We start from the raw sequence: 13,820 nt of genomic DNA, 5'->3' as shown, positions 1-13,820 counted from the left end.
CCCTGCACCTTGTTGTCAGAGGTCTACAAAATTATGAGAGGCATAGATAGTCAGAGGTTTTTTCCCAGGGTTGAAGTCAATTACAAGAGGGCACAGGTTCAAGGTCAGAGGGGAAAAGTTTAAGGGAGATATGTGAGGGAAGTTTTTCACGCAGAGAGTGGTAGCAGCCTGGAATGCACTACCAGAAGAGATGGTGGAAGCAGGCACACTAAAGATATTTAAGAGGCACCTAGATGGTTACATGAATAGGGAGACAATAGAGGGATAAGGATCGAAAAATGGCAGATTTGTTTTTAGATTGATTAGGGCATGATGGTTGGCACAGGCCTGGAGGGCTGAAGGCCTTGTTTCTGTGCTGTACTTTTTCATTTGTTCACTTACAAGTGTATGGCCTGCTAAGACCATGGTGATTTTACCTTTACATGTATATGGTGGTGGTAAGAGAAAGGCAACTCAAGAATGGCAGTGTTTGTTGATACTGGCCACTGTGCATGCATGCTAATCCAAAAACGGGTATGCGCACAGTTCCAGACACAACAGAACATCACGTGAAATTTACGCGTGACGTCATATGCAAAGGCCACACCATACACATGCAAAGAAGCTTGTGTGCTTTTGAAACAGGGTTCAGCAGTGGGAAGGACGGACGAGGAAGGGAGGGGAGCGAGGGAAGGCCATCCTAGACTGGGTATCATGTAAGGAGAAAGGAATAATTGGCAATCTAATTCTGTGAGGATCCTTGGGGATGAAAGATCATAAGGTGATAGAATTCTTCGTCAAGGTGGAGAGTGACACAGTTGATTCTGAGCCTAGGGCTCTAAATAGAAGAAGCTGCAAAGGCATGAGGTGTGAGCTGGCTATGACAGATTAAGAAACATTGCTTAAAGGGATGGTAGAGGGAAAGGCAACAGTAAACATTAAAAGAGCACATAGGTGAACAGCAACAGTTGTTCACTCCTGACTGCTGCAAAAATAAATGAGAAAGGTGGCCAAACCATGGCTTACAAGGGAAATTTGTTGCTATTAGATCCAAAGAAGAGGCATACAAATTGGCCAGGAAAAAAAAAATACACAATAGAATCATGGAATGGGAGCAGTTTAGAATTCCACAAAGGAGGATGAGGGATTGATTAAGAAAGGGAAAAACAGAGTATGAGAGTAAGCTTGTGGGAACATAAAACTTGACTATAAAAGTTTCTATGGGTATGTGATAATACAAAGCTTGGTGAAGACAAATGTAAGTGTCTTACAGTCAGAAAAAGGAATTTATAATGGGGAACAAAGACATTGCTAATTAAATAAATACATATTTTGCGCTGTGTTCACAAAGGAGGACACAAATTACATACCTGAAATGTTGGCGAACACAGTTTAGAAAGAGGGAGGAACGAAGTAAAATCAGTGTTAGTAGGGAAATGGCATTGTGGAAGTTGTTGGAATTGAAGGCTGATAAATCCTCAGGACTTGATAATCCACATCCCAGAGTACTTAAGGAAGTAGCCCTAGTAAGAGGCGATGCCCTAGTAAGTGGTCATCTTCGGTTCATCTTCCATGATTCTATAGACGCTGGAAAAGTTTCTGCAGATTGGAGGGTAGCTAATGTGATCTCTCTGCTTAAAAAGGGAGGTAGTGAGAAAACAGCGAATTAAATAATAGTGAGCCTGATGTGGATAGTGAGGTAAGTGCTAGAGTCCATCACAAAAGATTTATTTGCAGACCACTTAGAAAACAGTGGCAAGATTGGACACAGCATGGATTTATATGCTTGACTAATCTAATGGAATTCTTCAAGGATGTAACTAATAGAATTTATGAGGGGGAGTCAGTGGATGTGGTTTACTTGGACTTTCAGAAGGCTTTTGACAAAGCCCCATATAAGAAATTAGAGTATAAAATTAAAGTGCATGGGACTGGAGGTACGATATTGACATAGATAGAAAACAAACAGCAGGAATAAACAGAGATAACAAGGTGTAGAGCTGGATGAACACAGCAGGCCAAGCAGCATCAGAAGAGCAGGAAGGCTGATGTTTCGGGCCTACACCCTTCTTCAGAAAAACAGGTCTTTTTCCAAATGGCAGGCAGTCTCCAGTGGGATACTGCAGGAATCAGTGCGAGGACCTTGCTATTTACAATATGTAGTAATGATTTAGATGAGGGAACTAAATGTAATATCTGAAAATGTGCAATAACACAAAGCTGGGTGGGAGGCAGACCTGTGGGGAGGATGCAGAGATGATTCACTATGATTTTGACAGGCTGAGTGAGGAGCAAATGCATGGCATATGCAGTATAATGTGGATAAATGTGAAGTTATCCACTTCTGTAACAAAAATAAAAGTTTTAATGGCTATAAATTAAGACAGGGGAATATACAACAAGACCAGGGTGTCTTCGTATACTTGTCGCAGAAGGTAAGCACCCAGGTACAGGAGGCAAATGCTGGTCTTCATAATAGGAGGATTTGAGTACAAGAGCTGCAACTACATAGGGCCTTGGTGAGACCATACCTGAAATATTGTGCGCAGTTTTGGTCTCATTATTGGAGAAGGATAGGCTTGCTATAGAAAAAGTGCAGCGAAGGTTATCAGACTGATTCCTGGGATGGTAGAAGTGACACACAAGGAGAGTTTGAATTGGTTAGGATTATATTCGCTGAGTCAGAAGAATGTGATAGAAACCCATAAAATTCTAACAGAACTCGACAGGGTAGTTATAGAAAGGATGTTCAGAACCAAAGGTCACAGTCCAAAAAGATATGGGGTATACCTTTTGAGACTGAGATGAAGAGAAATTTCTTTACCAAGAGAATGGTGAGCTTGTAGAAAGCAGTTGATGTCAACACATTGTATGATTTCAGGAAAGAGTTGGCTATCTCACTTGGGACTAAATGGATAAAAGCATATGGGGGAAAAACAGGGACAAGTTTTGAAGTTGAATAATCATAATGAATAGTGGAGCAGCGTGAAGGGCCAAATGGCCTACTCCTGTTCCTATTTTCTATGTTTCTATGTAATGGACACATGCCAGCCAATTTGGACAGAACAAGGCCCCACAAACAGTAATGAACAGTAACATGTTTAAGAGATAAATAATGCTGAGGAATAAATGTTGGTCAGGATACTAGGGAGAACTCCCCAACCTTCAAAATAGATCAAAGTAATCTCATAGGTAGATGTGCCCTGTGGAGTGGGACTTGAATTCACTTCAGCTTACAGGTGATTGGGCAATCCAGTGAGGTACACCTGACACACACAACTGAATAGCAAATCAATCAATCTAGACCATTTTGCTTTGGTTAGAAAATCTGGTATAGTGTGAATAATTTGAGGATTTAGTGTGATCTTAGATTTAAAATTGTCAGAGATTACTTCTGCAGTAAAATAATGTTAGGTGTTTAAACTGCATTATTGCAGTCATGTAATGTTTTTGTTTGTCTATTAACTGAGATGTACTAATTTAGAATATCTTGCCTTATTGTCTCCAGTCACACCTTTCTCATAATGTGCCAATGCATTCACATAGTCTCCCCTGGAAAACAAATATTGGTCAATGTGATAAGCAGAACAACATATATATTTCTACCATTAACCCAAAAATATGGAAAGTTCATTTTGAAACAACTTAATATGCATATAACCTAACTCATGAATATTCAGGTCAGATCATGCACTTATTAAAAGCATTTTATTTAAACAAAAACAAAGAATGGATTTTTATATCTAATGAATACTGACACAAAGCCTGGGTGCATGGCATGCAAAAAGGTTTCAGTGATAAAAATTGATGAGATGTAAACAAGTAAACAATGTATGTGAAAAATTAGCACTTAGTTGGAAATTATCAAAGATAATGAATGCATTTGGTAAATTCTATTAAAAGTACAGAGAAAAGACAAACATATATCGAAACAAACAAGGAAAAGGTAAAATAAATTGCTAACCTAAAATTGCAGTAAGACAGGATTAAAAAGAATTCTCCAAATTATGCACCAATAAATCTACAATGCATATACGGATGACAATTCAAATTAGGTTTTTGCTGAAAGAGATTCAAATGATCCAGTAATTCAAATGAAACAACAGAAATAAATCAAAAAGATCAGCACGCAATTTCCATCAGGTACACTGTACGGTAGCTCGCATATTACATGTGGAGCTTACCGATTATATTTCCAATTTAAAAACAATCCATTTTGTACATACGTGAACTCGAGTTGAATAGCATATTCTTTGGAGATAAATGCGATCTGATCAGGAGCCAGCCGTTTAGCTAATTGTAGAGCACTGTCCCAATGCTGTAGATCCCTCCGCATCTAGATGATGAAAGTAGTACATCTCACCAGAAATAAACTCATACATTAGAAACAGCAATAAATATTTTAAAGTGAGATAATACATAATCAGAGTTCTTCCAAGACACAATTTAAATTAGATTGCATGATTAATGTACTTTACAAATTTAATTATATGCTTTTTTAAGAAGATATCACTTAACAGGCTTAAAAGATTCAACGATCATCATTCTGGCAATTACTGTGTTGTATTGTAGGAAGAATGATCTTGAATGAAGTAAAACCCTACTGGCCCTGCCCATACATAAATACGAACATACATACAAATCCACACCAGCAGTAGGCCATTGAGTCAGATCATGGCTGATCTCATTGTAACCTTAAATCCAAATTCCCGTCTCCTCCTGATAACCATTCAACATCTAACTTAATAAAAGAATCTGCCTTAAAATATTCAAGGACTTTGTTTCCACCACCTTTTCAGGAAGAGAGTTTCACAGACTTGAAACTCTTGAAGATAGAAATTCATCTAAGCTGTTTAAATGGTGAACCGTAGTTCTAATTTTCCCATAACAGGAAACATACTTTCCATATTTACTCTGACAAGACTCCTCAAGATTTATATATATCAATCAAGTCACCTTTTATTCTTCTAAACTCTAGCAGATACAAACGTAGACCATCCACCCTTCCTTATAAGACCACTTGACCATGTATTAATCAAGTAAACATTCTCTGAACTCCTTCAACACATTTACATCCTTCCTTCAATGAGGTGACCAATGCTGTTCACAACACTTCAGATGTGGTCTCACCAGTGTCCGGTATAACTGAAACATAATCTTCCCACTTTTGTATTCAATTTCTCTCATGATAAATGAAAATATTTTAATAATTTTCCTAATTACTTGCTGTATCTGCCTTGTAACTTTTTATGATTAATCCACAAGGCCTCATAGGTCTCTGTAATCTCTCACTATTTAGAATATATGGTAATTTAATATTCTTCCTGCCAAAATGGACAATTTTACATTTTCCCACAATATACAACATTTGCCACATCTTCATCCACTCACTTAACCAATCAATATTTTTTTGTAACCTCCTAATGTTATTTTCACAACCTATTTTCCTACTTATTTTTGTGTCGTCAGCAAATTTGGCAACCATGTGTTTTGACCCTTCATCTACATAAATTGTAAATTTTTGAGGTTTCAACATTGATCCCTGTGGAACATCACTTATTAAATGTTGTCAACCAGAAAAATAACTATTTACATGTATTCGTTCTGCTTCCTGTCAGGCAACCAATCTTGTACACATTCAAATATTATACCATCTACACCACGAGCTTTTATTTTCCGCAATAACGTTTGATACAGCACCTCTTCAAATTCCTTCTAGAAATCCAGTACATCGATTCGTTCCACTTTATTGACAGCACGTTACCTCCTCAAATTCATCAAACATGATTCTCCTTCCAGAAAATTTTGATTACCTTGAATTTGCCCGACAATAGCTTCTTCAATAATCGCTTCTAAAATTTCCTGTATGACAGCTGATTGATTTGTGGTTTCCTGCTTTCTGTCTCCCTATCTTTTGAATAAAGGAGTAACATTTTCTATCTTCCAAAATAATTGGGACCATCCCTGAATCAAAGGAGTTTTGGAAAATTAAAATCAATGCATCGCCATCTCACTAGACACTTGTTCTAGAAGACCCTCTAGTTCTCTAAATAGGCTGTTTTAGAGTTTAAGTCAGTCAAAAATTCTGGAGTGGTAGCATATGATTTGACCAAGCAGGAGAGTCAGAGGATCAACCATGACGCAACTTACAAAACAAAAATCTCTCTCCTGGTCGTAGGATTAAAACAAAGGTATTCCCATTATTTTGGTGAAAGAGAACCTATAGCATCATTTATTCTTTCAATGAAATACTGACAGGATGGCAAAAGAAAGAGGGCAGAATATAATACACTTCCCTGTGACCAGTTTGATGGGTAGGTGGGGATTTAAATAGATGGCAGTTAGCAGTTGAGGACCCCACCCCCTTCCCACCTTTCTCCTGATTAAGTCCGTGGTGGGAAGACCCAATAATGGCTTTCCTGTCCTGCCTCCAATTGAGTCCTGTAAATGGGCAACTAAGGGTGTGCTGAAATCCAGCTTACTGACATTTAGGTATCAGTATGTTATGTTGGCAGGCGACAAAGAGCATTTCCTATAGATGACAAACACTTAAAGCTCTATTTAGATGCAATAGTGACTTCCATTTGCTAATCGTTCTTCAGAATTTTTCCTTACAGACAATGAGGAAATGCTGAACTAATAAATAATTTCCTAGCCATTTAAATATAGCTCATTATTTGTAAAGCAGACCAAAATGAAAAATCAATTCCACACATTGATTTTTTTCAAATAATATTTTGCTTCTGCATCTTTAAAACCAGACTGGAAAACAGAAAAAAAAGTACATTAAGAGTAAATTGAACATGAGTTCAACTGACTGAGATAACTGATACAATCAATTAATAAGCACTTTTACCGAAACAAATGATGTGATGTCATTTGTTAATGTGTATACTTTTTCTGTTCCCTACTATCTCTGCTTGTCTTGTACACTGAACACAAGACATGACCAAAAGCCTGGTCATAGCATTGGACTTTAAAGGAGAAGAAAGAGGTGGTGAGACCAACAAGTTTAGAAAGTAAATTAAAGAGCTCAAGGTCTAGGAAAATGATGGGAAAATTGCTGACACTGGGGATATAAAAGGGAGGTTTGCTGAAGAAGCGAATCTCAAAGGAATTGACAATTTGGCATGATTTCTTAATTCAGTAGTAAGTAACTCACCTCCTGCTTCTCCAATACCTGTCCACTATTTATAATGCACAAGGAGAGTGTGATGGAAAATCACCACTTGCCTGAATTGGTGCAACTTCAACAACAACATTCAAGGGGTTAACATCACCCTATCCGCCACTTTTAATATTCACTCCCTCCACCATCAATGCACAGTGGTAGCAGCATGTCCCATCTACAAAATATGAAGTAATTCACCAAGTTTCCTTTCATCAGCACCTTGCAAACTTGTAACTTCTACCATCTAGAAGAAGAGCAGCAGATACATGGAAATAACACCATTTGCATGCTTCCCTCCAAGCCACAAGCTATTCTGACTTGGAGCTATATTCCCTCTCCTTCACTGTTGGTGGGTCAAAACCCTGGAATTCCCTTACTAACAACACTGTGGGTGACTCTACACCCCAAGGTAGTTTCAAGAAAGCAGCTCACTCCCATCTTTTCCAGCACTGGTACTGACGAAGTGATCCAGAACTTGCCACTCCTCTAGCCAAGCTGTTTCAGTACATCTACCTGACAATGTGGAAAATTGTCCAAGTATGTCCTGTACACAAAAATCAGGACAAATCTAACTTGGCCAATTACCATCCCAATCTACTCTCAGTCATTAGTAAAGTGATGGAAGGTGTCATCAATAGTGCTACCAAACAGCACTCGCTCAGCAATAACCTTCTCCGTGATGCCCAGTTTGGGATCCACCAGGGCCACACAGCTCCTGATCTCACTACAGCTTGGTTCAAACATGGACAATACAGACAAATTCCAGAGGTGAGGTGAGAGTGACAGCCCTTGACATCAAGGCCACATTGTACCAAATGTGGCATCAAGGAGCCCTAGCAAAACTGGAGCCAATAGGAGTAAGGGATAAATGTCTCTGCTAGTTGGATTCATATTTGGCACAATGGAGAATGATTGTGGTTGTTGGAGGTCAGTCATCTCAGCTCCAGGACATCTCTAGGAGTTCCTCAGCATTGTGTTCTTGGCTCAACATATTCAGCTGCTTTATCTACCATCTTGCATCCAATATATGGTCAGAAGTGGGAATGTTTGTTGTTGACTGCACAATGTTCAAAACTGTTTGTGACTCCTCAGACAATGAAGCAGTCCATGCCCAATTGCAGCAAGGCCTTGGACAATATCCAGGCTTTAACTGAGAAGTGGCAAGCAACATCATGCCACACAAATGCCAGGTAATTATCATCTCCATTAAGAGATAATCTAAACATTACCCCTTGATATTCAGTGACGCTAGTTTCACTGAATCTCTCACTATCAACATCTTTGAGTTACTGTTCACAAGAAACTGAATTAGATTAGCCATATATCATGCAGTGTACCTACAAGGTGAACTGCAGAAATTCACCAAAGCTCCTTCCAAACCCAAGACCACTTCATCTCAAAGGAGAAGGGCATCTGATAATGGGAACATAACCGCCTACAAGATCCTCTATAAGTCACTTGTTATCCTGACTTGGAAATATATTTTATATTCCTTCAGTGTCACTGGGTCAAGATCCTGGAATCCTTTCCTTAATGAAGTCTGGGTCTACCTACACCACATGGCCTGTAGCAACTTTAGACGGCTGATCACTCTCAAGGGAATCCAGACTTGGGCAGTAAATGCCCACATCCCATGACTGAACTTATAAAAAAAATTACAATAGCTAATAAATGTTGGCCTAGCCAATAATCTTACATCTTGTGACTGAATAAAACAAAAAGTTGTATTGTCGTAGATTTCGAGATGGCAGAGAAAGGGAGAGGTCAAGCAATGGAGATATTTAAAAATGGCAATTAGCTTGAGAATTGGAGTACAGGAAAATAGAGCATGTCAGTGAGATCAGAGGTGATTAGTAAATGGAACTTGATATGGGATATGATACAGACAGAACACAGAATCCTGTAGGAAAGCATCTCACCCTGCATTATATTCCCCTAAAATAGCACAGCAGCACCTAGTATAAACCCATATTCTACATCTCTGTGGTACAATACATTCAGGGTTTCAAGCCTGATTGATGCTTTACCAATAAAATGTTTTGATGTATTTTGTGTATTTGTATGAAGGTTTCCTTCTTAAAAATACAGAATATATTGAAACCAAATGCATCACTTTTTAGCTACATTGTTTAAACAACTTTGCTCTCATGGTTGCGGATATTGAGAGCAATATCCTGTCTGCTACAAGTTAAAACAAATATTCTAAAGAGTGGAAAGAAAACTGTTTGCATCAAATGAAGGAGTTACTACTCCTTTGAAAATGCATATGTCCTAAGATGAAAGTTAAGGATTTTTTATTAAATTGTATTCAACTTCTTACCTCTAGTGCAGCAATTGGGCAGCTGGAGGCCAGATAGAGATCCTGAGCCAAATTGAAATCATTTGTAAACATAGCAAGATGTCCAGCTAGTAGGCTGTGGTCTTCTATTCCCTGAAATGTTAATGACAGTGCACTGAATAGTAATATTTTGGAGATGATGGAGCAGTGTTAAAATAAAGAATGTGATAATGTATCCTGCTTTATTTTTTAAAAAAAGAAAGGTGCTCCTCTAACTTCTGTTAGCCTGCAAGGAATTAGCAACTATTTGATGGTATTCCATTGGGAAGCAGGGCTGAGAAGAGAACATGTAATATATATTTGCTGCATTACTGATTAGTAGGTACACAGCTACAATTCCCACAACCTGATTTCTCCTCATTAATCAAGTTCAATAACAGACTTTTCACTCTATGTCCTGATAGTGTTCATAATTGGTAGTGATTTATTCGTCAGGCTGACATGTGACACTTGAGTATCATGCATGGGAATACTGGATAGTTGACTGCTTAATTAAGATAGGCTTGTGGCTGTTAGGCAGATATGTTTGTACTAAGAGAAAATGATTAGAGTGTCACATTGCAAGTCTCATATTTATTGGTGCTTTCTTGTTAACTTGGAAAAAAATCATTTGGAGTTTCACAGAAGTGCAATACTATCAATACTTTCAATATGAATTATACAATTACCTTTTGTGTGAAAATACCTTTCTCTAACTGTACTTTGATACTCATGCAGTCTGGTGAGTATCATGTATGGAATCATATTACAAACCATTCTTTAATTGCATTAATTACAGGCTACAATTTTGAAGATTGTAGTCACTTCAGTAATTTGCTCCCAATTTAGAAATTCAACATTCTATCCTAATTCTTATACTATTACAAATTTTTATTTAAAAATGTGCTATATTAATTGCTTGTGTAAAGTTGCCACAACACACTTAAGCATTCTGCAGATGGTTTTCTGCTTTATATTCCTTTCAAGTTGGAAATGTTATAGCTTAGTATGATGGGGAAAAGGAGTAACCAAAGGTTGATGTTTCATCTGAAGTGGGGTTTCTCGGTGCAGCCTTCTGTGGTTGCCTCTCTTCCATACCCCTCACAACATCCCTATTTCCTACCAATTACGCATCCCCTTTGTGACACCTTACTCTTTACTGTCTATTTATTCCATGCATTCACACCTCCTTGTTACTTACCTGTCCTTTAATCATTTGTTCACTCAAACTTCAGTTCTACTCATTTCACTCACGATTAATTGGCAGGAAGCCATCTTATCTACAAAGAAGTTCGTGCTTTTTTATGTTTCCCTCAAAGGGCTGCTTTCTTTTGAGCCAAAACTTAACACATTCCTTCAGGCTCGCTGGGCCAAATTCCTGGAACTGGCATTGTGGGTTTACCTACACCAAACAGACTGCAGTGGTTCAAGAAGGCAGTTCATCATCACCTTCTCATGGGCAACATGGGCAATAATAGATGGCCCAGCCAGCAATGGTCAGATCCCAAAGACGAGTAAAACAAAATTTGAATAAAGAATGAAATGATACGATATTCTCTGCATGTGTGACTGTCTCTGTGTTCACTCCTGATTTTTCCTAACCATCTTCTTCCTTTCACGTGTGTATACTTCCCTCAAGAGGCATTGCTGACTTTCAAATTGTAACATTAGAAATTCAAATTTAATAAAGATTAAAACCATTTGCCTTTCTCTTATTCTCATGTATTTTTGAAACTACATCCCATCTCACAAGTCTTATACTGAGATAGACAGGTTCTTGATTATCAAGGGGATCAAGGGTTACGGGGAGAAAGCGGGAGAATGGGGTTGAGGAACTTATCAGACATGATTGAATGGCGGAGCTGACTCAATGGGCTGAATGGCCTATTTTCTGCTCCTATGTCTTATGGTTTTATACTGAGACAGTGTGAAATAATTAGTAGGCTTCATAATTCACTTTTTTGAAAATTGAACATTAGTATAATAGAAGACATTCTCTCAGCTCAATAGATTTTCTGAAATGTATGGAACATACCACAAAAGCCCAATAGTACAGTTACTCATACCTCACTCTCACACAAACATTTTTTAAAAACTCATAAGTCTGAACTCAAAGTTGTTGAAATTTACCTTCTAATACTGGAAGCTCAAGAGAAGTACTGGAGGAGCGCAGTTCACTGAATAATATTAACTTGATTAAGGATATTAGGACAAGTATACTTGAACAGTACAATCAAATTCACTATGCAGTCAAAACTTTGGTCAAAAAATTCAACTTCAAATCTAGGGTTTTGAGAGAAACTGAGGTCTTTAAGCAACATTGTTAAGTGAGACATTAGAAGAAATAAAATATAATTCAATGGATGAATGTAATCATAAGACATAGGAGTAGAGGTAAGCTATTCAGTCTATCAAGTTGGCTCTGCCATTCAGAGATCATGGCTAATCTGATAATCCTCAAGCCCACTTTCCAGCATTATCCTCAAGACGTTTAATTCCCTTAATGATTAGGAATTTGGATCTCAGCCTTGAATAACTTAATGACCCAGACTTGACAACTCTCTGCAGTAGAGAATTTCACAGATCCATCACCCTCACAGAGAAAAATGAGATAGTGGACAACAATTAAAAACAATATGTGCATTTTTATTTTATGCAGTAGAAAGTAGTAAAGGTATTTTCACACATCCTCATAAACGACCAACCTTGATCTGCTCCAGTGAAATTACCATTCCGACATTTCCAATCATTCGATAAACACGGATTGCAAATTCTACTTCCATGTGATGGAGGCAAGCACGAGCAAACTCAGTCCATGCTGAAGGCTCACTAAGTAATTTGCACACATCCCAGGCTTCATTAAACCTGTAAGAGTCATAAGAAAAGTTGACAATATGATTTCAGGACAGTTTTGTATATTGAACAAGTTTTGGAACTTTAGCTATTGGGAAGTGTCTAAATGTGTTTATAGTGTTTTGGTATTTTGAAAAATTTTGGTACATTTCCCAGAGTTTCCCATCATTCCCTCCCAAGAACAACAATGCAGCAGGCGACCTATCCATGCAAAGGCTGCAACAGGAATGAAGGGAGCAGTGACAGTGTCTCTGGGTTAGTGCAGAGGTAGATCAGAGGCAATGGAAAGGACAAGCTCTGTGCTACTCCCTCTGCTAAATTCAAACTCAATCATTCCATGTTCCTTAACAGATTATAAGGCTGTCTGGCAGGCTTGCTAATGTTCCCAGCAGTGAAGTGTGCCACCCTACCAAAGATGTCCTCAATTGCTCTTTTTGCCTCCAACGAGCTGACATATGAGCCATTCTTTTCCTTGGCCTACTTGTAATCCATTCATATCAGATGCTATTCTCAACTTTATGTTAGCCTCCAAGCTAAGTGCAGTTCCAGTGTTGAAGTTGATAATTGCAAGTGTCAACTCACATGCCAGAACTTCATTATCAGTGCTGAGGCTGTTGCTCTCCCCAAATCCTCAGGTTTCTGCAGCTGTTTAGGCAGCAGTACTCAAGTACTCAGCAATTATGCAATAATTCCAAGTTTGTAAGCTTAATTGTCCAACCTTCAAGAGATAAGTGCAGATTTTCCAGCTGTGTGACTGACATATTCTCTTCATTATACCACCCAGTGAGAAACTGAGAGAAATGGAACACTATCCACTTTACTGTAGTTTTACTCTACATTTCCTATTCAGAATAGTTCCTGTTAAAATCAACTTATTTATACTTGTTAAGGAACAATCAAGTACAGATGTTACCAGCATCATATCAATTTCTTAACCAAAGGATTAATAGTAACATTACAAAATTCAAACAACATCTCATGAAATAAATTTGCTGGTATTTAAACAACTAGCATAGTTTTATATTTCTTACAAAATCTCTCACCTTTTCAGCATTAAACACTGGGTCAACATTGGCTGAAGATCATTCGGTCCAAGGTCCTTCAATCCAGCAAGGAAAGAATGCGTGCTTAAAAGAATAGTGTTGATTTTCCCACTCTGTGTCTGACATGTTAACTCTCCGTTATACAACAATAGTGGTTTGTGAGAAAAAGGAAGTTTAGTAGCTCCTGCCAGTATGACTTTAGAACCTGTGAAGTAAATATGAAAAGAAACAGATTGCTGTACCAGATGATGATCAATTTAGGAAAGTATATAGGGAACAAAATAAAGGATTAAAAAATACCTTAACTGGTAAACTATTCATTACATGGTATGCATGGCTAGTGGGTGGTTGAATTTTAAAAATTCAAGAAAAAAGTGGTGTTTGGAACTTATGTTGAGTGAAAGATTATTGGAGTTAGGATGTATGTGTAGTTGAGACGAAAGTCAGATCAGCCATG

At 38.0% G+C, this 13,820-nt stretch overlaps 1 protein-coding gene across 1 annotated transcript in view; it reads right to left on the bottom strand.

Moving 5' to 3' along the window:
• LOC109936628 (WD repeat-containing protein 19) overlaps window positions 1–13,820 on the bottom strand; it is a 142,212-nt gene that overhangs the window by 71,139 nt on the left and 57,253 nt on the right. The window contains exons 10-14 of the mRNA XM_048600926.1: window positions 13,364–13,568; window positions 12,173–12,332; window positions 9,471–9,581; window positions 4,206–4,315; window positions 3,474–3,531 (exon numbers count right to left, since the gene is read on the bottom strand). Coding sequence (XP_048456883.1) covers window positions 3,474–3,531; window positions 4,206–4,315; window positions 9,471–9,581; window positions 12,173–12,332; window positions 13,364–13,568 — 644 coding nt within the window. The remainder of the gene's footprint in view (window positions 1–3,473; window positions 3,532–4,205; window positions 4,316–9,470; window positions 9,582–12,172; window positions 12,333–13,363; window positions 13,569–13,820) is intronic.

Source organism: Rhincodon typus, chromosome 1 (genome assembly GCF_021869965.1).
Source record: "Rhincodon typus isolate 14 chromosome 1, sRhiTyp1.1, whole genome shotgun sequence".
In the NCBI taxonomy this organism is placed as follows: domain Eukaryota; kingdom Metazoa; phylum Chordata; class Chondrichthyes; order Orectolobiformes; family Rhincodontidae; genus Rhincodon; species Rhincodon typus.
Note: the sequence above shows the minus strand (reverse complement) of the source record. Positions and strands in the feature narration are given on the sequence as shown.